The sequence below is a fragment of the Trichomycterus rosablanca genome, chromosome 14, assembly GCF_030014385.1.
Source record: "Trichomycterus rosablanca isolate fTriRos1 chromosome 14, fTriRos1.hap1, whole genome shotgun sequence".
Taxonomy (NCBI): domain Eukaryota; kingdom Metazoa; phylum Chordata; class Actinopteri; order Siluriformes; family Trichomycteridae; genus Trichomycterus; species Trichomycterus rosablanca.
In genome coordinates this window covers 6,347,518-6,370,141 of record NC_086001.1, presented here as the reverse complement: position 1 = coordinate 6,370,141, position 22,624 = coordinate 6,347,518, and the positions used below count along the sequence as shown (strand labels likewise).

The 22,624-nt window shown below is 38.1% G+C and overlaps 2 protein-coding genes across 2 annotated transcripts; both read right to left on the bottom strand.

Moving 5' to 3' along the window:
• Positions 1–6,668: 6,668 nt before the first annotated feature.
• On the bottom strand, positions 6,669–10,613 carry LOC134327106 (uncharacterized protein C4orf54 homolog). Its single transcript, XM_063009184.1, has 2 exons — positions 10,385–10,613; positions 6,669–10,066 (listed from the first exon to the last, which is right to left on the bottom strand). The coding sequence occupies exons 1-2, from the start codon at positions 10,578–10,580 to the stop codon at positions 6,669–6,671; spliced, it is 3,594 nt and encodes a 1,197-aa protein (XP_062865254.1). The 5' UTR covers positions 10,581–10,613.
• A 4,618-nt stretch (positions 10,614–15,231) lies between these two features.
• xpa (xeroderma pigmentosum, complementation group A) lies at positions 15,232–22,233 on the bottom strand. Its single transcript, XM_063008182.1, has 8 exons — positions 22,144–22,233; positions 21,030–21,234; positions 20,798–20,908; positions 19,598–19,703; positions 17,416–17,581; positions 17,042–17,159; positions 16,129–16,320; positions 15,232–15,910 (listed from the first exon to the last, which is right to left on the bottom strand). Exons 2-7 carry the CDS (start codon positions 21,214–21,216, stop codon positions 16,166–16,168), a joined length of 843 nt encoding a protein of 280 aa, XP_062864252.1. The 5' UTR covers positions 21,217–21,234; positions 22,144–22,233; the 3' UTR covers positions 15,232–15,910; positions 16,129–16,165.
• Positions 22,234–22,624: the final 391 nt, after the last annotated feature.

Below are 22,624 nucleotides of genomic sequence, written 5' to 3'. Positions count from 1 at the left end.
AAAAAATGTATGTGAAGCAACAGGCAGACGGATTTTTTGCAGCTGGGTGTCTCATTATACCAACTCAATAGTTTTTATGTTAGTAGGAGACTTAGTTATTCCTGTTTCATTATTAGTTTTTAATACTGAACCAATAGTTAATAACAGTTTTTAAAATAAAAGGTCACTCACTCATTCACCCTGTTTAAACACCTAACTCTTTAGGTAGTTAACTTGTGCTTGCGACCTTATCTGATTTATTGTGGTAGCCATAGCTGTTAGCTAGTTTTAGCACTTAGCTAGCATCTGTAACCTCACACCACCAATAGCGTTTATGACCATGTTTTTAAAGTGCATTCTAATTCACTAAATGGTATGTCAAACTGCATTTGACCCATGTGCTGGCATACTCTACTGATATGGTATTAAGTACAGTAATGGTATGAAGGACGTGGAATGTAGCTAGCCTAGACTTTGTCAAATACTTTATGAGTTTATTGACACAGTCACCATGGAGGCATCATGTGCAGCTGTTATGTGACTGATTGGAAATGCGGAGCATGAGGTATTAACACTGGAAATGACATCCCTTATATACATTTAGTGATTAAAAAAAAAAAAACACTATATGACCAAAAGTATGTGGACACACATTCTAATGTCTGAGTTCTGCTATTTAAGACATGCAGTTTGCAGGGGTATAAAATCAATCTTATGAAAGAAAGCACATGGGTCCAACTTTGTGGCAACAGTTTTAGAAAGACCTTTTCTGTTTCAGCATGACAGGATTATAAAGACATGTTTGATGAGTTTGGTGTGGATGAAATCCAGTGTCGACAGAGTACCAACCTCAATCCAAACATATTGACATTTAGAAACATTTATGAAGCCTAGGATTTAGGATGAAGCCCAAAGCAAGCCAGGAAATGGCCTCATCCTAAAGATGTTCATAAGTGTTCCTAAAAGTCAACATTCCTAATTACATGTGTTTGAGATTGAATTAGCAAGATTCAAAACTACTAACATATTATCAATGATTTTATTTAAAATATGACCAAATATAAATGTAGCTGGTAGGTATATGCTAGCAAGTTTTCTGCAGGTGAATGACTAGTTTTCCTGCTTAGCAAACATGCTTAAATAATTACAGAAGCAGATTTTTGTGTAATGTGTTGTAAGGACGAACAATATTATAAGGATAAACTCATAAAAAAGTATTTAGAACAGAAATAACTCCAACTGTAAACTCCACTACCAGCACACAGGATTAGCAGCAGAGATAAAAAGACTTGATTATAGCTCCATATTTAACACTTGGCACATAGATCTAAAGTGACTGTGACAAGGTGGCTAATGCTAGATATTATATTTGCCTATGAATTGCTGGCTGAAAAAGATATATAAGTAAGCAAAGCATAACAGTCAAATCTGATCTAGGATTAGTTTCAAATGTAGAATATAATCCTGGATTAGCTGGTTTGCTCCGAAGAGTCTGATACTTTATCTTAACCTTAATATCACATCATTAGCATTATTAAATAAGTTGTTGTCCAATAGCAAATAATCAATCAATTCAATAATAATCAACATATTTTTTTCTGTTTGTAATTCTTATCTGTAACTGTTACATTTTAGACCTTAAAATCACATTAACATTGTTTTTAACAACACTGTATGTTCTCTTAATTAAAAGGGATCAGATATATTTGACTATCGTTTAAAATCAGAAAAGAATGTTTAATAACAGAGCTTTAAAATAAAAAGCATTTCCCAAACATGGTCCAGTTTTCTTTTTTTCTCAGTGATGGTTCCAAAAAAGCCAAAAGAAAAAATATTTTATAATAATCCTTCTAGTAATATAAACCTTAAACTCCAGAGGACATCCAGAAGCTAAATATTTGTATATGTCCAGTCCACAGTGGGCCCAAACAGGTTCAGTGTAGATCCATGTGCTGGGAAGCTCGGTAAACTTGCGAACATTAGTAAACTAAACAAAACTTAAAACAGACAAAACATCTCGGTTCATCAGGAACTGGTATTTGTGTATTTTGTTAAAGCAAGAAACAAAATCTTTACAGAACAGGTAAACAGATCAGCCTGCAGATCCATATACCTTTAATTTACATTACATTACAACAGAAAGAGAGAAAAAACAAAGGCTAACATTGTTGACTTGGCTAATCTCAGAGTACAAGGAAAATGATGAGTGTTTGACAAATTCAGCTTAACATACAGTACCTAAATGTTTTAACATTGATATTAAAATTTTATCTGTTCAGCTTCACAGAGGCAGAACAAACATGTCTTGAGTTTTATTTAATTTTAATGCACCCTTTGTGACTTTACGTAAAAACCTGAAATTGAATATCTGAATCATGTGTAAATCTTAGTACAAAGTTGAGTACAAAGTTGGATTTCTTTTCTCTTTAAAGGAAAGTCCCGGAGTTAGCACTTCATTAACATTAGCTAACTAGCTTGTTTGGATCAAATGTAATTAAAGCTCAGCTTTTTATGACTTATTATGCCTGAGACTCTTAAGAGTCACAAAGAGAAATAAACAAGGATACAGAAAAAAACAGAAATGAAACACAACCACATACAGTGAGAGCAAAATATTCAACCAATTTAGTTTTTGTTATTTAATCTACTTTTGTTATTTAGGTTTTCAGAAACTACATAATTAAACAAAACTTAAAAAAGCTGGAGAGCCACAGTAAAAACCTTCAACATTTATCTTAGTACAATTGGTGTCATAATCCACTAATGGAAATTTATGGAACCACAAAGGTTTTCTGGGTACAGTAATGTGTGTAAATGGAAATATTTGCACTAATAGTATATTAAATAGTAAATAATAAATACTAAATTATGAAAAATAAAGTGGTTGAAAAGTTTCCCCTCACTGTAAATAAATAATGACCAGCAGTTACATAACATTTTGTGAACACATTAAGGCTCAGTAAGTTCATGTGACTAAATTACCCATGATTAAGTGCTTCAGAAGCTTAATGTACAGGACGTAGCAGTATCATTTATATTCAATACCGACACTCAAATACAACACCAAGAAGAGTTTCCAACCGCAGAGCAGACAGGAAGTCAAAATGTCACAGGAAGTGATGCAGGACGCTAATTGTGATCACATGCATGCACTTCTGTCCTGGAAAGAAGAAACAGAGGGGTGGTTTTCACTACAATCATACAGTAGTGTTAAATAAATCATCCTCTTCCTGATAGCCTCTATCATGGTATGTTTCTGATCATTTAACTTGAGTAGAAATACACATTTTGCTAAGCTTCATTGTATTATATTAAAAAGAAAGTTATCTAACTCCTATAACACCTTAATAAAAATATAACTATTTTGCTATTACAGCTAAGCAGTCAACTTAATGTTTCAATGGGAAAATACAATAAAACTTAAAATATTAGTCTAGAAATGATTACAAAGCTTTAGGACAGAAGTGTTTGAGCCTTTTCTTTTAGATAGATGAAAATCTTTAACAGTGATGAATCGTAGTTATGTTTTTGTTATTGTTTTAACCCTTACACAACAGATGTTGCAAAAATAGGATTAAACCACTGATTAAAACATCAGTCCTGTCTGCCATTTTGCAAAAAAAAAAATAATCCATCCATCACTTTCCATTGTGAAAGTGTTGATAAATGACATTATAGAAAGAGTTCAGTTGCAGTCATTGCCGCTAAACATGCTGCAACCAGTTATCATTTAAAAGAGAAACCATCATATTTGGTCATGCTATTTTGTAAATTGCCAGAGCTTTTGCAAAAGTCATCTCCAAAGGCAAATCTAAGAAAAAAGTCAAAGAAACTCAAGCTGATGACGTTTTGGTGATACATTGCCACTCCAGCCTTTTTTATCTGTAATAATTGTGCTAGCATAAACATCTATGTGAGCCATTTTTAACTTGTTCCCTTGCCCATACGTTAATGCTTCTGTGTGTGTGTGTGTGTGTGTGTAGGAGTATTTAAAGGGTTGGACTAAGCTTGTGTGTACTGTATGTGGATAAATGTCAGACCATGTGGTCATGTGGAGATTGAAGTAATAAAATATGTTTGCATGAATGGTTAATATAAATATGTGACTACAATTTGAGAACAGGATGTAATGTGTGTAGATAAGAGAGAGAGAGAGAGAGAGAGAGAGAGAGAGAGAGAGAGAGAGAGAGAGAGAGAGAGAGAGAGAGAGAAGTGTGCATCGTTAATTTGCAGCAATCGTACACATAATTTAGATAGCAATACATTAATGAGGTCATACATACATCAGATATCATAAGAGAAAGAGCAAGAGAGATAGGTTAGGAGATAAATTAAAAAGAGACTGAGTAAAAGAGAAAGAGAGAGTTCAAGAGTCAGAGAGACAATACTATTGACCTGCTCTCTTACAATGCAAAACCCTGTCTCTCTCATCTCTTTCTCAGCCTCACTCATTCATCTCATTCTTTTTTCTTCCATTATGAATTCGCTTTTCCCCCGTTAACATTCTCTCTCCTTTTCTCACTTTGCTCTCTAATTTTTTTTTTTATTCATACAATTTTGTTTTCTATTTATTTATGCCATCGGTCCATCATTTTTCATTCAGGAGTGTGAATTACTGTAGATGATTAGAATGTGTAACATTTTGCTTGCTAATTATCCCTTAAACAGTTAAGGCAGATTACCAACAAACTTTAAATACATTAAACATTGTGTGCAAGTAGCACTAGATTTGGCCCTTTAGGGTAATTTCAGGATATTAAGTCGTGGTTGTGAGTAATCCTCTCTGTGCAGTGAGTATGTGTGTTTATCTCCAGTCTGTCATGTCAGAGTAGTTTTTTTTCCTATTTTATTTATGAATTTCTCATATTTTCTCCCAATTTAGGGTAGTCAATTTGTCTTCCGCTGCTAGGGGATCCCTGATTGCAGTTGAGGTGGTTATATTGCTGCTCACGCCTCCTCCGACCCACACACAGCCCTTAGCGGAACCCTTTTTCACCTATGCACTCTGCACATGTGCCTCTCTATCTACCAGTCAGGGTCCTTACACAGCGTTTAAAAACCCCACAGACATAGTCATCCATTGTTTTTCTCATTCTCCCTGGCTTTCTCACTTTCTTTCACATTCTTTCCTTTCCATCTACTCATGTTCTCTCTCCCCTAAGCTCCAGCTTTCTCTCGAGGTCTCTCTCTCATTCTGTCTTTCTTTGTCTATATATAAAGGTTGGTGATGGATCTGAGCAGCTGTTCTTCTACCAGCTCAGCACAGTGCACCTACTGACATTTGCACACACACACACACACCCTTGTGACACTTCAGCAGTCCTAGCACTTTCTCTCTTAATCGTCAGCTCCAGTCACTGTCTGTGAGGACTTTGGCATGTTCTTTGCATGTCAAAGTGTGTTTCCTTCAGTTGTTTTGATTTTCTCCACTTCTTAAAAATGCAAAAGGTGTATTGGGTTCTCTAAATTACACCCAGGTGTAAGTGAGTATGTAAATGTGTGCCAGGCTCACTGAAACCCTTACCAGGAGGAGTCGGATAGTACAAATGCATGAATGAATGAATTAACATTTCACTTGATCTGACTCACGTTGCCCTGCATAACAGCACATCATTAAAGTGCTTCAATGCTGATTCACTCACAAATGATTTCATCACTGAGCAACTGACAGTGCTTTTATTTCTGAATCAATTGACTTGCATATATTTATTTGGTTAGGATTAGTTTTACATGATGAAGGGACAAATTAGATAAGAGTAACTTTGTATGTTTTCAACCCCTTTTAAAACCAGTAGTATATGGACTCCCTTTAATAAAACAAACTATAAAAATACAGGCGATAAAGCTTGTATGAATTAACACGTACAATATTTCCTGCGTCATATGTCAAGCTTGGGCTCATTGGGCTTAGAAGCTGATGTGCCAAAGGTTTTTCCTGCACCAGCTTTTCTTTTGTCCATGTGATCAACAGCTAACTTTAGTCTAGCTTTAATGTGCCAGTTAAAAAACAGAGGCTTTTTTGTCTTACAGTAGCCTCTAAATCCATGGTAAAACAAATCTTAATTGACTGTGGACAGTGTCAATAAAGTTACAGGAGCTTCTACTTCATGTCATACCTACTTTAGTGGAAATTGGATTACATCTGACCAATCTGATAAAAAAATTTTTTGCATAAAATGACGACTTGGGTTTTTTGCCCAACCTTGAAGAAGAAACAGATGGCTGCTTAATGAATTATTTAATGGGTGCAGTCAAACTACCCCTATGTATTTGGGCATGGAGAGGAAGTCAATCATAATTATTAATAATAAATAGTAGGACATTGTACACACTTAAATGACATTAGTAGTTTCTCACTCACTCATTCACTTTCTTAACCGCTTATCCAATTAGGGTCGCGGGGGGTTGCTGGAACCTATCCCAGCTTTTCAATGGGCGCAAGGCACACAGTAACACCCTGGAAGGGGTGCCAGTCCATCGCAGGGCATATAATAGTTTCTACACCACCAAATTAATTTGTTTCTGTTTTTTTAACAAAGATGGGCGTTCCAATTACTTACATCTCATCTAAAGGTGAGTTCCATGTGTGCAGCACCCACACATGCTATTTCTGTTTTTTACTTTCATTATCTGCTCAGTTTTTTTGTTGCTAATAGACAAACACACCATAGAAAAATCATGCACTTACTTCATCTGTGCTCCACCACAAAGCTCATGGTTGTGCCGTCAAAAGAGGGTGGAGCCACAATGCGTGGCCCTTGCTGTGACGTAATGCTGATAACAGGTTTAGCCCCGCCCGTTACCGTACCCACACCTGAGTTCACGCCAGCGCTTGCAGTCTCCCCCTCTGAGGACACCGAGGGGGAATGTGGAGGTACAAAAGCGGGAGGGCAAATAACATATGCAGCCGGGCTTACCGGAACGGGTACGTCTAGGTACCTGGCACCTTCTGGGTAATATAGTCTTTGTGTGACTGGCTGTAAAGTCACTGGTGTGTCTACCAGGTAGCACTGGCCTGTTATTGGATCCAGTAGGAGTTTACGTTGTGTGTTCGGGGTGGGCTGGTCCGTAGGGGGGGTGACACAAAGGATTTGAGCAGCGGGCATTGCGGTTTGGCAAAACGTCAATGCTGGGTTCTCGGGAGACCATGACTCTGTGATGACTGGTGAGCGTTGGAGGGGAGGTCGTGCCTCTGGCTGTGGATGAGGCTGCTGGTGTGGCTGTGGGTGTGGTTGAGGCTGTGGCTGTGTGGCACAACTTGGATCCAACATGTGGAGTTTTGTCTCTTGCAGTCGTGGCTTAATTGGGATCGTAAGATAATTTTCAGAATCAAAAACAGGCAGTTGTTGAGTTTTAGTATCTGTGTCCAGTGTTGCGCTAGTGCCTTCAACTGCATTTTTTTCTTCTATTACTTTTGAAGAGCAGATTTTAACAGAGCTAGCTTTGACAGAGCTATCTTTATTAGAGCTAACTTTAACAGAGTTCGCAATGTCACTTTGGATGTTGTTGGAACCTTGCTGGATCTTAGGTCCGTCCTGCTGAGGATTTATGATTGTCCTAATATTTACGTCCTGCTCTGAAGTTTTTATTGTTTCTCGTGATGCAGGATTTTCTGAAATAACTGTTAGTCTCTCATTGTCGACTCCTTGTTCCTCTTTGGCAATTAGCGAAAGCACATGGCTGTCCTTCACTGGGCGTGGTGCTTCTGTCTTCCGCCTCCACTCATTCCGGTCAAACACATAAAGTTGCTCCATAGTTTTAACTGCTGCTTTTAATTTTTCAAGTGCAACCTGGTTGGTGAATTTAAACTCTGGCTTCCTTTCACCACCTTCGGCGGATTTGTCCACTTTCCATCTCGCCGTCTTTGTCTGAATTTCCTGTGGTTCACCAAGAGGCTGCTTAAAAACTGATTTGGGCGATGACCTTTCATTTTCCGGGTCGTACCTTTTACGGGAGCTGTTTGTATTTACAGACTGGCATTTGATCACCATGGGCGTCGGTGCCGCCTTTTCATCCTTCTTTTCGTTCTTATCTGGTTCTTTTTTGACCGCGTCGACATCTTCCCGCAGCGTGAACAAGCCGTTTTTGATGTCACTGCTTTCAAGAGACACAAAACGGTACGAGCTTTTCACCAGCTTGCGAACATCTCGTACCTGGTGTATTGGTGTTTGGAGCTTACACCTGCTGTCCCGGACATCTCTGACAGTAAAATGCGGCATTTTTTCACTCGGGTGGGTTTTACTGTCAGCACCGTGCTTGGCGAGGTTCGGCGTCAGAAGGCTGGCGATGTTGAAAGGACGTACAGCTTTGTTTTCGTTGACGCTGTGCAGGCGGATTGTGATCTCTGGTGGTTTTTTTGAGGCGTCTGTGATGCTTGTTGTGTGATGCTCATCTAACTGAACAGAATGACTTGTAGTTTGGTTTGACTTGAATTCGGACACGTCTTTATCTTTAGGAAGGAAGTGTGAGCCAGGTACGTACAAGTGAGACATTTTAGTTGCCTTGTTTTTGGCAACTTTGGCACATTCTTTGTCCTGCTCTTTTGTAATATCAGGTGTAAGGTCACATCGAGTGGGTTCGCTTTCTTGGCAAATTGTGATAGCACTAGTTCCAGACTCATGCTCTAATGGTACTCTAACAGTGTTATTATATTCAGGTTGCTCGGAGGTATTTTCCACCTTTTCTGCCTCTTTTTTCTCACAAGCAGTGGTATCAGTCATTTCATTACGTTCCTCAACAGAGACCACAGAGTGTTCTGATCCTGTTTCAGATGTCTGCCTTTGCAAAGTCACGCCGCTTGCACTCTCTTGACAAACAGGCGGTGCATGGTACTTGTCCCGTATCTCTCCACGCTCCATTTTGCACTCTTGCTCAAACCTCATTTTCTTTGAGATGACATTTTTTAGGAGACTTGAGGCAAAAACTGCACCACAAGGCTGGTTCACTGTCTCACAACTGCTGGTGGATCCGTCACGCAAGCATTTAGTCCTCCTTTCACGGGCGGTTAAAAAATCCACTTTGGGATGAGAGATTATACTTGAGCTTGAGTGAACAGGTTTAGATTTTGTGTACAGTATGTTACTCTGGAGAGTTCTTGCCTCAGCAATGGTGGTTACATTAATGGTTTTGTTTTCACACTCTGCATGCTTTCTCATCTCCACAGAACAAGTGGAATTTTTGCGCTCGCCACCCTGCATGACATAATTTCGGTAATTAAAGTCCACAAATGTTGACCACCGATTCATGCTTAACCCATGTTCTGAAACCGAAGACTCACTTGAGGGCCTGAGATCGATTGTGTCAAAGTAGGGGCATGCAAGACTCCGAAAAGACTTAGCTGTCAAGTTGCGTACCTCTTTATCAGCATCATCAAGCTCACTTACTGAACTGGAGGCACCACTCGAGTATTCAGTGACATCTTTCCCCTTCAGTTTGCTTGCCAGATGTTGTCGCCCGGGCGCAGGTATAAAACAGTGTGAATGGATGTCATATGGTGTTTTAATTTTGTCTTGTTCATTGCTATACTGATGCAGAACATCAGTTTCAACTGACGGAGGTCTGATGGAATTCACAGTCCGGGACGACGACTTTATTGATACATGAATGCAACCGCTAGCGTTGCGTCCACCCTCATCCGACTCATAACATTCACTCTCAGTGCTAATGCCTGGTTTGGGCCCGCGGTTGCTCCTTCTGTCTGAAGTTTTGTCACTTTTAAAGGACGCATAATCCACAAACGAGTAAACAAGATTGTCGTCTTCGTAGTCCCAGCACGAGCTGGCGGTACGGCCAAGCTCATGGTCCACGTCGTGATCCAGTTCTGTCAGCTGGATCTCATGTGTTGTTATGTAGTGCGACTCTGCGTCTTCAGGTGCAATAGTCTCGCTCGTGCTTTGGTCTCCATCTTCTGACTCTGACTCACACCGACTATTTAGGTAGGTGTCTGTGTAATCCTGGTCCTCCGTCTCACAGAAACTTTCAGTTATTAAATCCATAATGTCAGAGCTAGTTTCCTCAGGGTCTCTAGAAAGGTTATCTTCAGAACCCTCCTCCTGGTCCATGATGTCCTTTTGTAGGTTTTGGTGACCTGGTAGAAAATTAAAACAAAATTTTATTGGTATATGCTGGTTTTGAATTATAAACTTGACTTAAAAAAACATTACAGACATCTTTACTTTTAGGAACCAAGAATCCTTAGTAGAAACTGGGAGCAATTTAAATGGAACCTAGATCTCTTTATTTGAAACAAAATTACCCAAGAATCTTTGGTAGGAACCAAGATTCAACAAATAAATCTTAATTTATTCTGGCTAGTTTTCAATAGTTACATTCAATGTTATGTGATAGAATTAAGAATAGCAACATACTAGGCTACTAGTGTACAACATAAGTATAGTCTTAGTACCTTCTTTGGACAGCTTGTCTTCATGTTTCTCGTGACGCTTGAACACAGAACGTTGGTTTTCCTCACCGGTGAATGTAACCTTCACTGTACTCGTACCCGACAGATCTACATAGTTGGACTCATCAGAGCATTTGCTGCTACAGTGTTTCTTCTTGGGTGCTCTAGTTAGGGTAACAGCTGCATGAAGGGTCTCCATGTTACCATACAGAACCAGACAAATAGTGACAGAAGGGACAAGAAAGAGAAAAGAAGAGAAAGAGAGAGGAAAGAAAAGAGAGAAAGAGAGAGAGGCGGACAGCTCGGTTGGATGGTCGGTGTTTTGGGAGAATGCCTCTCTCGACCCCCTGGTTAGCACAGTTGCGTATGAGTCCCTCCACCCACCTACAATCTTTCCGTCTCAGATGACACAGAGAGGGCATGAACCCTCTCACCAGGACAGAGTTACGCCAACCCAGAACAAAGACAGAACACAGTGTAAATTGACTTCTGTCTATGTGCGCCATGTATTTATATCACCTGGTCATTTAATAGCTAGATAGATAATAATACATGTTAGCTCCTTATAACCTAATAACGGTTTGCAGCACTTTTAGCAGCAATGACTGCAGCTAAACACTTTCTGTACTTTCATTTCAATATTTATTTAATACAGTGGAGAATTTTAAGCTCAGTAGACACAATTTCTTTGAATGTTTTTATTATACTGTACATTGTATGTAGTAAAATACATAAAATCCTTGTAGTAGCTCATTGAAGATTGTTGCTCTAAAACTGCAGGATTGATCCTCAATGTTTTTCATGCCAAGTGACAAAACTTGATCTATAATTGCTAATTAAAAACATCCTTCTTTTCTGGATGCTCTTTTTATGTCCATGCATGACTGTATCACTTGTTTAAGATACATTTTTAGCAGTCTTAAAACATTCCTGTCTTAACTTTCCTAAAACATATGCATTAACTTGCAAAAATAATGTAGATGACAGTAAAACAAATCTAATTTTTATTAAAAAAAGATTTTACCATTTCATTTACAAAATACTGTTTTATATTTTCATTTCACATCCTGTCCAAACTTTTCTGGTTTATAATTATTATTACTATTATTATTGCTGTTCCTTTTGGATGATGTAGTATATGTGAATAATCTGTGAAGTCTATTGATAAAGTATAACACATGCCAGTCTATATATACACCACGAGCTGATGATGGAAACATTAGGCCTGTATTTATAGATACTGAAACATTCATTGTAGACACACACACACACACACACACTCACACAAGGATTAAAGGCTAACATAATTTAGTAACATTAATAGCTAAAATACAGAGAAGCCCATTGTGTTACATTACAGACTTGCTGAAGAATGAACTGAGAGGCAACTGCTGAACTTTGTACAAGAACTTGGTTAGAACATGTGTGCATTGTTTATCTACTATTTTAGAAACTAGAAACTTATGTTGGCATTATGTTTTTGCTTGTCCAGATTAGCCCATGCTGCAATGCATGCTCAAATGTTAATAAGCAAATGTTAATTGTTTGACCATCTTGAGGACAAGTTGTTTGTTTCACAAGATCTCCACTAATTGTTTCCCTCTCCATTATCCTGACTTTTCAAGTATTATTATTATTTTTCACCTGCCTGAAAGGACATGTATGCATCTTTATTAATTACTGACTGAGTGTTTTAACTGCATCCATTGCTAACAAGTGTACATTAATTATATAAAATAAACTAAATGCTTCCAAATTTGTGACGGCAGTTGAGAAAGGCTCTTTCCTTTTCCTGCATGACTGTGCACAACACAAGGTTAATAAAGGTATAGAATAGAATGCCTTAATTTGTCATAAATACATATACAGGTGTACAGTACAACGAAATGATTTCTTTGTATATCCCAGCTCATTTGGAAGCTGGGGTCAGAGCGCAGGGTCAGCCATTGTACTTCACCCCTGGAGTCCAGAGGGTTAAGAGCATTGCTCAAGGGCCCACCAATGGCTGCATGACAGAGCTGGGATTGGAACTCTTAACCTTTGAATTGATAAGATGTTAAGATATGAAATGTTTGGTGTTTTAGAACACCAGTGGCCTTCACATAGCCTTAATATTAATTGCACTGTACACATTTGGGATGATGGGATTATTGATTGTTGATCAGTGTCTGACTTCATAATTGCTCTTTTGACTGAACTCATAATATGGCAACTCCATATTAGTGCCCATGGTTTTAGAATAGACGTCTAACAAGCTCATGGTAAGGTGTCCACACGTTTAGCCATATAGCGTATAAATCATCTAGGCTCTAAAAAGGTCCTTCACAAAGTGGATAATTTTAGAGAGCTATTCGAATGGGAACGCGGTGCACGCCAGCACCAGCCAATGGATCGCTTACATGCAAAGAGCTTTATAAAACAGCAGGTGGCAAATCAGAAGTGTCATTAATCATGCCAGCAGCCCAGGCATGCATTCAGGAAACACAACACCGCCCACTTACACAAAATACACACCAGCACTGAGAACTGGAGCCAAACTTCAGATTACAGAGTCGCATCATGCTACAAACATCAGAACCTGCTGTCATCACACCTCATGTCCAACTTCAGATCTCAATAAAAACTAAATGTGTATGAAATGCAGGCTAATCACATGCTAACCAACAGCAGGTCAAGGTTAAAGTGGAAGGATGACCACAGAAATGGGACTGTATCTGCTACAGCAGATAAAGAGATGTCATAAAACTTATATTAAGAAGCTGTAGTCTAGAGCAACAAGCTACACACGCTGCCTGTCAAATCTAGAATGTGTTGCTGATCACAAAAATGATCCTTCCTGCAAGGAAGCCTCTAAGCACATGGTGATGTAAAGCTTGCTTGGCTGTAGACAGTGCCCATGTTGCAGCTTCTAAATTATGATGGAGCTGTTGACATGGATTTTATAAGACCATTTTGTTCAGTAGGTGATTGTTTGGGTTTTCTTCTCAACCTTGGCAAGAGCCAACTGTTCCATGTACTTTTAATAGGTGCAGTTAAAAAACTTATTGATATGTGCACCCTAACTGTGCATAAACTAAATGGCCAATATGTGGACACCTACTCTAAGTTCATGTGTTTCAGCCACACCTATTGACAACTAGGAAATGAAATCCTTATATAAAATACATTATATGATTACATTGTGGCAACAGTTGGGAAAGTCCCTCTTTTTTAGTGTGGAGAAACTCTAGCGGCCTGCACAGAGCCCTGTCTTTAACCCAACTAAATAACTTTGAGAAGAAGTGGAACACTGACTGTAAGACAGGCCTTCTCATCGACCATCAGTGTCTGACTTTATTAATGCTCATTTGACACAGACTTCCCAGGTAAGTAAAAGCTGTTACAATCACAACTCTGAATTAATGCCAATGGTTTTGAAATAGGATGTCCAAAAACTCATCCTGGGATGTTTACATACATTTGGCAATTTCGTTTATGAGTGTCATAATTTATAAGTAAAATAAAGTGACAAATAAGCAGCACGGCTTCCTCTGCTCTATGCACATAGCATTGTTTTTTTTGGTTTTTTTTGGAGAGGCGCGAACGTCAGTAGGTTCATGCTGGGCATGCCTGAAATTGCTGGCATTACTGATGAATCTGGCTTTGCTTTTTTTAGTCTTTAAGACATCTGGACCAACATAAAGGGCAAAAGAATTGAAGGGCACCACGTTCCAGAGCAGGAGTGAAAAAAATAAATCAACATGCATAATCAAAAATAGAAAAAATTAATAACTGATCAATTTAAATATGGTAATAAATGCTCAGTGGCAGAGACATACATGAGTTGTACTGTACATTTAGCATTTCATTGTCATAGAATAGTCAGTTTAACACATTCCCAGACCCAAAAAAAACCTACCAAATCATACAAAATGACACATAAATCCTAAATAACACTAACATAAAGTAAAGCAAAATACCATGCCTTTAAAAAGTTGAAATAATGTACTACTTTGAGCATGTGAGAAGCATGTAAGAATAATCTGTTCTTAAGTACAAAACTTACTGCAGAGTTTTAAACTGCTGGCTGAATTGTCACAAGCATAAGATCACAGTGCACAATGCCAAGTTTGTATACACCACAATTGGACAGTATTTGCAGACTTCTAGAGGGAATTATTAAGGTTTGTTTTTATTAGTTAGGGCAAACTCTTTTAGATGATTCTAGCTTTAGGGTAACATTTTGGGAAATGCCTGTTCAAGAAATGGCTTGATTTTTGTGACTGGCCTATGCAGCTTAATTTGAACCTTATCCAACATTATAACTGGAATGCTGACTGGGAGCTAGACCTTATTACCAAATAAAGGTGACTGACATCAACATCATTAATGCTTTTGTGGCTGAAAGTCCCAGCACTCATGCTCCAACATCTGGTGGAAAACACTGTAAATTAGTGAAGGCTGGTACAGCAAAAGGGCATCAAGTCCACATGATTCCAGCTTATGGGTCTGGATACGATGTTCAACATGGTTATTTTTTCTAACTGAAATCAAATTTTGCAGGTAAGAGGAGAGAGGAAGTCTGACAGGATAGAAAATCCCTCAAGGGGGAAAAGTCGCCTAGGAGTTTAATAGTCACGCTGGTTTGGATTTGTCCCAATGAATCTCTGTTGAACTATTTTCTCACCTACAAAACCATTCAAACCTCATGGTGACCTCACGGTGCTCAGGATTTACAAGGATGAATGCAGGGATCAGATTAACAGACACACACTTTATAGGGAACATCATAGAAGGTCAGAATAATAAAAAAACACACCTTTAAATCATCAGGTTGTTACATTATTTTAATGTAAAACAAACCCAATTAAATGTCATATATAAATTCAAAATACAAAATCCTTTATTGCATTCAAAAGTAAAGAAAAAAAAAATATTCAGACAACATTTATAACATTCATACTTTTTTGCAAAACATTTATTGGTAGTTACACAGCTTCCAGACACCTACGGTAAGAACTAATCAGCTCTACTTTGACCTATTTTCTTTTAACAGACCATATTTAATTTTCCAAGGTTACAAGGGTCCTTCAGATAAGCTAAAAAAATATACTTACACATATTTCAACACAATTCCAAATTTACATTTTCAGCAATTAGCAGACGCTTTTATTCAAAGCCACTTACAGTACTGTGAGAGTATATGGTCTAAGCCATTGAGGGTTAAGGGCCTGGCTCAAGGGCCCAAGAGTGGCAACCTGGCAGTGGTGGGGCTTGAACCAGCAAACTTTTCATTACTAGTCCAGTACCTGAGTCCAGAGCCTTCAGTTTTCCACGTGTGAAGTATGGAACCAATAATACTACATGAGATGTTTTGTTTGCTGTGGCTTTGTAGCTTTTTCCATAGAACTGTTTTGTTCTTCAGAAAGCCTCCTCACCATCACTAAGATTTCCAACTCAAATCTCTGCTGTGCTATCAACCTGGCTGGGTGTCCAATGACGGGTGGAGGTCAAATGGGTTCCAGGAGGTCAAATGGTTGGTCAAAGCACCTGCAGGAGGAATGGATGATTAAAGGCAGCTGGCAGGTAAAAAAATAAAATCAGCAACTGCATGCAAGTCTGAGGGGGCACGCGATACGTCTATGTCTTTCCTCGGTTTAAGCAGTGGTCTTCAGTGGTTACAGTTAGGGAACTAGACATGACTAAATTGAAAGCAAATTGGAAGAATGCAAAAAAAAAAAATCATAAATCTGTCCTGGTGTTACAACCTGAGAAGAGCTGAGAAGAGGAGAGAGAAGAGTGGAGCTACATCTTCTCGTAGGTGAGCTGGTGTCCACAGGTCTTACACACTTTCCTGTACTGGTCCTCGTCTTCATCCACCAGTTCTTCTGGTCCATATTCATGCTGGTGAACGCTGGTGTCCTTCTTGAACATGCTGCTCCTAACAGCTTTCCGCAACTCTGAGAGACGAATAAAAGAGATTTGCAAATTCTGCCATAATTTAGATGCTGCTCGACTGAGCTTAGGGGCTCAAATTCTGCCAGGTAGATTAGTCAGGCTTCCACCAAAAGCTTGTTGATGGTTATCAACAGAGATATGACCAAATGCAAGGTTAACATATATTTTTGACATGGCATATTTTAACAGATCTTTTTAGACTGATGATGTGGTTCAATGAAGAGAAGTTGCATGAATGAATGAAATCCCGAGAACACATCACGGAAAGATGTTTAACCTTATAGTTTTGCTGACGTTCGTTGCTGATTATATGGACAAAGAACAAACATACAGGCCACAGGTGGAAAAGGTAAAAATGACCTTAAAAATCTTCATCCTTGAGTGTAATTGGGGTTCCAGAAGAACAAAACCTAATAAAAACTAATTGTGAAAAGAATAAATCAGTCTAAAGGTAGGCTTTGGGAATGGCCTTATAAAAGTCCTCACCAGAACATCAGAATATGTGGAGCAGACCAGTCAAAGATCCAACCAGACTTGCACCAAAAGCCTGTTGATGGTTATCAATGGACCAAATAATGATAAGCTTTACATACATTTTAAACAAAGCATATTTTGACTTTGATTCAAACCGATATGTTCCAATATAATGTTCCATTATTGCATAAATGACTAAAATTCCGAGCCATAGAACATCATTTACATATGTGTAAAGTCTGTGCATACCTTTAACCTTCTTGTTAAAGCGTTTTTGTTTTTGCACCTCTTTGTTCTCCTCTCTAGACTCCTTCGCCTCCTCCAGGGCCTCCTCGGTGCCCCAAACCTCCAGAGAGCGTTTCACCACCTGCACCCAACATGACGTTCATACATCAATAACACACAATCACAACCATGTCCAAAACACCACCCTATTCACTGCCCATCATTTCATAAATCGTATACCAGAGCCGAGTGTTGAATACCCAGCACACAATGCATTGTAGCAGGTTACATTGATGCAGTCTGTAAGGAACAGAAAGTAGGTACAATTTCCAGCATAACTACTCACAAACTAACCGCAATTATTGAACCAATGCAGAATTGGATGTTATGGATGGTACCTGTGATTTTAGGTAGAGTTTCATGTCGCCCCAGCGTGGGTTGTGAGGATTTTTCTTCAGGACGAAACGTAGCGGAGGCTCTCGTTTATCCAGATCGCAATCCTTCAACAGGTATTGCTGCTTGGCTTCAGTACGCGAGATCAGTCGATGTTTCACCTCATTGTCCCTACACATACACAGTTAGTTTTAAATACATGTACACAGTATTGAGCTACCTATCCACTGCCAGTGATGCAATATGCCATGATAAGGCCAACAATAATTGTGCATTTTTAAAAGAGCTGGCAATAAACAGCCATGGGAGAAGAAGTGACAAAATTACTTTGAGTAGCACATAAACTTTAGTTCTATTTAACAACTTTGCTGTTTCTCAAACCCACATACTGCTACATCTACATGCTACACTATTGATAGTCTGTATATTTAGTACCATCCGCATATCATTACTATGCTTTGCAGTATGATAGTATGATGCTGTAACCAACAAGTGTTTACATTTGCATCCTACATTTCAGACTTACTAACATACTGCATAGTTCAGTAATTATATATTGATGGTACTAATTATACACACTACATACAGTGTCTTTGTCAAATATTGACAATGCATGCAGTCTGTACAGACACACATCTTTTTCCAATCCAGACAGAATTATAACACCTTCAGATGCTTTAAGCTTCCTTGTTATTACCCAAATAATAGAAATGGACATTTTGGACTGAACTGTTTAGCTATTCATCATACTTGTATTAAAAGGTAACTTTTGTTAAAAAATATAAATAAAAAATCAAAGAAATAAAAATGTATTTAACAGCCCATTTTGATCATGTTTTCTACTGGTTTGAATACCTGTGGTTTCTGAAGTACGTGGGTTTGAGAGGCAGCGTTTGATTCTACTGCTAGCAGACTTCTGCACCCTCCTGTATCGCAGCATGCATTAAAAGTAAAAGAAAAGCAATTAAGGATATACCCACTTTACAAAGAAACGCAAGCAACAAACCCTTTAATCATCCAAAAATGAAACGACTATAATAATGAAATTATTTTGTCCCCTCGTGGTTTTTATATTCAGTGGTTTATATTTATCACAATGTTGTGTTGCTGCTGCTGTTTCCTGTGTGGTAATACAAACTTACCAACTATTGTACATTACAGTACAGTACAGCTATGTGCAGAAAGTTGACACCCTACATTTCATATTGTATAAAAAAAATGAAAATAAATAAATACTTCCTCTACAAAAAACAAAGTTAAATATATAATTGCTCTGCAAATATTAAACACAAATTCTATTTACTTACTGATGATATAAAATAACAATTGGGCCATATGTTGTGCACATACCATGTTCATTTCATAAACATGTTACAATTTGCAATAAAACAGTAATTTTGCATTAGGTTGTTAATTTTATATAATAAATGTACTTATTTTTACAAAGAAAATATTAAAAACATGTAATTTCACCAGGGGAACACAAACTTTTGCATAAAAATAGATGTAATCAAATCTAAATGTTTTTTACAGTTTATTTGTCCCAGCATAAAACACATGTGAGTTCTATGTTAATAAAATTCTATGTAAATAATAAAAATACGTAAGAGTGTGTGTGTGTGAAATTTGTAAAAGTGAGAAAAAAAACTGTGTTTGCCTATATGAGTTAGAAATGTGTGTGTAAGAGAAAGAGGTAGTGAGTGAAAAACGGTATCTGAGTGTGAGCATAAGAGTGTGTGTGAGTGTGTGTACGCACGCGTGGAAAAAGCTGAGAACTTTATGCATCTGTTTGTTTTGCCTGTACATTAATATGGTCGACCACAATAATACACCGATGCTAAACAACAGGTGCAACAAAACACACACACACACACCAACCAACCAACCAACCAACCAACCAACCAACCAACCAACAGACAACACACGTCATCAGTGTACAGGAAACAAGAGCGCACAGTGGGGGTGCTAAGATCTGTGAGAGAGACAAGAAACAACTCCAGTGGAGCCTTAACTTCTATTACATTCAGGAAACACTTGCTCTAAGTGTATTTATAAACTCTGTATGATTGCCTCTGGTACAGCAGATTTGTTACACAATAATTAAAAATCAAATCTGCAATAACAGAGTCATTTAGAGAGGGTGTGATTATTTCTATAGCACTGTTTAGGCCTGGTGTTGTGTTTTACCTGCATTTATCACACACTGAGAGGTCGAAGCTGTTGCTGAGGTACGAGTCCATAAACGGCCTCGAACACTCCTCACACAACAGATAATCCGGCTCCATAACTGGTGCTACACACACACACAAACAATTTCTCATTACAAATTACAGACTATAGCTGGTGACTTCTCTGTACCCTTATAAGTAGTGCCCATTTATTCTGATTGCACCTATTTCAAAGAACATGAAACAGTGGTCTGATGTCAACATTAAAAACTGTACAGATCTGACATAACTCATAGATGCTGGAACACACAAGTCACTTCACAGTTCACAGTCAAGTAAGCTTTACATTGTCGTCGACATTACAGTCTCCAGTACAAAAGAAAGCCCCTGCTTTAAACCCGGCACATCTTAAAGCTCAACTGAAGTTGGTTGCTGCTTACACAGACGGAGAACAATCACAGACACATGGACTTCTTTATATCCTGCACGGCAGATTCTACACCCATGGTCTTGTAAAGCTTGTCTGACTGTGTTTCGCCTGTGTTTTCTCAACTTCTCATTGATAGAAGACCTGTTATTTTTGGGTATTTTTACTCATACTTGTATTAACATGAATTTTGCCTTAGCTTAAGGAGACACAGGAATTTCTTCCCTACCTTGGCAAGAGACCGCTGTTCCATGTGCTGGGTGGAAGCAGCCTGTTATTAATGCCACAAAACTAAATGACATATAGAACTTTCTATACCAACAGATGGAGTTGCTGAATGTATATATTTAACTCAGTAGAAAGTCCACAATAAAAGTTTGACGTCTGTTCTAGTTGTGTAGTCACAGAAACTGCATTTTATATCAAAATGCATTAAACTTAGTATGTTCTAAAAATAACTTTTAAGTACAGTGCTTGATCCATCGCACAAAGCCTCATTAATAATGTGCCTATGTTCCAGGATGATACCAGGAGAGCTTTCATAGATCAGAATGAAGATGAGCCCCAAATCACCAGATCTAAATCTCATTGAAGCTTATTAGGAAGCGCAGATTGTGAAGTAGATCTTCACTTCTATATTTTTAAAAGACCAAGACATTTCCCTTTTGAAGAAGCTCTGACATCCCACCACACTGGGCTCAGATCAATGTTTTAAAAATGTATAGTATAAAATACAGTATAAAATATAATATGAATAGCATGTATTGTACCGATTATATACAGCACAATTACCTGGTTCATGCACCACTTTTGCCGCCCGCTGATCATCTTTCTCCTCTTCCTCCTCAATAAAGAACCCGGCTCCAGAATCAATGGTTTTTGATACTTTGGCTGCAGTGCCACCTAAAATTAGTTTCAGAGAGTTAATGCTTTTTTTATGCCTCTTGAATGATTTCACAGCCTTATGTTTAGCCACTACAGAACACTGATAAATAAAAGCACTGCAAAACACACACACACACACCTTCTCCAGGTGTTGGTCTGTTGGCGAGTCGGGCCTGTCTTAGCATCAGTGCTCGCTGTCTGTTCCTTTCGATTTTGGCCAGCATGAATGGTGTTAACGGTTTACTCTGTGTCGTTTCATCTGCTTTGTTTACATCTGAGGAAGAATGAACCACTTCTGTACTCGACTGAGCGTTCGGCTCATCCATCCTTATATCTGATCACCTCTGGAATGACAAAAATGATAAAGAGGACGAGACATCCCAAACATGCCAAAATTAGGCAAAACACACACACTGTATGGACAAAATGTATTTAGACACCTGTTCTAATTACCGAATTATTGTATTTCAAACACAACAACTGCTAACAGGTGTACTAAATTAATTATATAAAGAAAGTCACATGATTCCAACTTTGCAACAACAGTTTAGGGAAGGCCCAGTCCTGTTCAGATAAGATTCCTTTATTGGTCCCCATGGGGGAAATTCGAGTGTTACAGCAGCTCCAATACAGTGTAAGTACAGTAAATAGAGTAAATAAAATAAAAAATAAGGAAATTATAGAAAATGTAGCTATGCTATGCAATTACTAATATACAACAGTATGGTGATTACAACAATATCATAAAACACTATATATTCTATATGTAAATATATACATATGAGTGAATATGTATATATTTACATACAATTACCTGGTTCCTTAATTTCCTTCTGGATTAATAAAGTATCTATCTTATCTATCTAGCTACTGACACATATAGTCCAGTGCTTGGAAAAGGGTAGGGTGGATCTTCAGTTATTGTAGGGGGGGGTGTTCCAGTATGATTGTACCCCTGTGCACAAAGCAAGGTCTATACAGACATAAAGAAAAACTCGTTTTAAAAAAACTCCAGAGTCCTGAACAGAGTCCTGACCTCAGCTGCACTGAACAGCTTTGAAATGAACTGGAGGAGTACACATTAGTATCCAGTCATACAAATGCTTTAGACTGAATGAACACAAATTCCCACATACTTTAAATTCTTGTGAGAAGCCTTCTCAGAAAACAGGCTGTTGTTACAGCTGAAAGAATCACATAGAGTTCACTCTATTTTATTACCATTTGTGTAAAGTAAATATATGTTAACTTACCGAATGGAGTCAGTAGCTGTTGTGTAACAGACTGAAGCTACAGAAACCTGAACTATTCTAAGTCAATAAGTCTACTCAAAAGTATTTACTCGCAAGTATATATTGATAAAATAAACCTTTATAAGTTTATTTATTAATTATTCATTTATTATTTATTTATATTTATTGGAAATATTTTTCCAGACAGATGATGCTAAGCTAACTGTTATGTATAGACTGTTTGGGATTTCTTCCTCTGTTATAGGTAAGAGATACTTTGTGCTCATTGTCGCTCCCTGCTGGCTGACTGCCGATATGGCGCCCTTTCCTTCCTTCACCCTTGTCTGTTTTACCACAGTTTTATCCTGGTTAGGGTCGCAGCGGGCACGATTCAGCGGGCGAAAATTAGTCACAATGTCACTGAATTTGAAAATGAGTAAAAGTACAAACTTCACGCTTAATACCAGCTAAAATAATTGATTATTGTTAAAGACCGGAGATT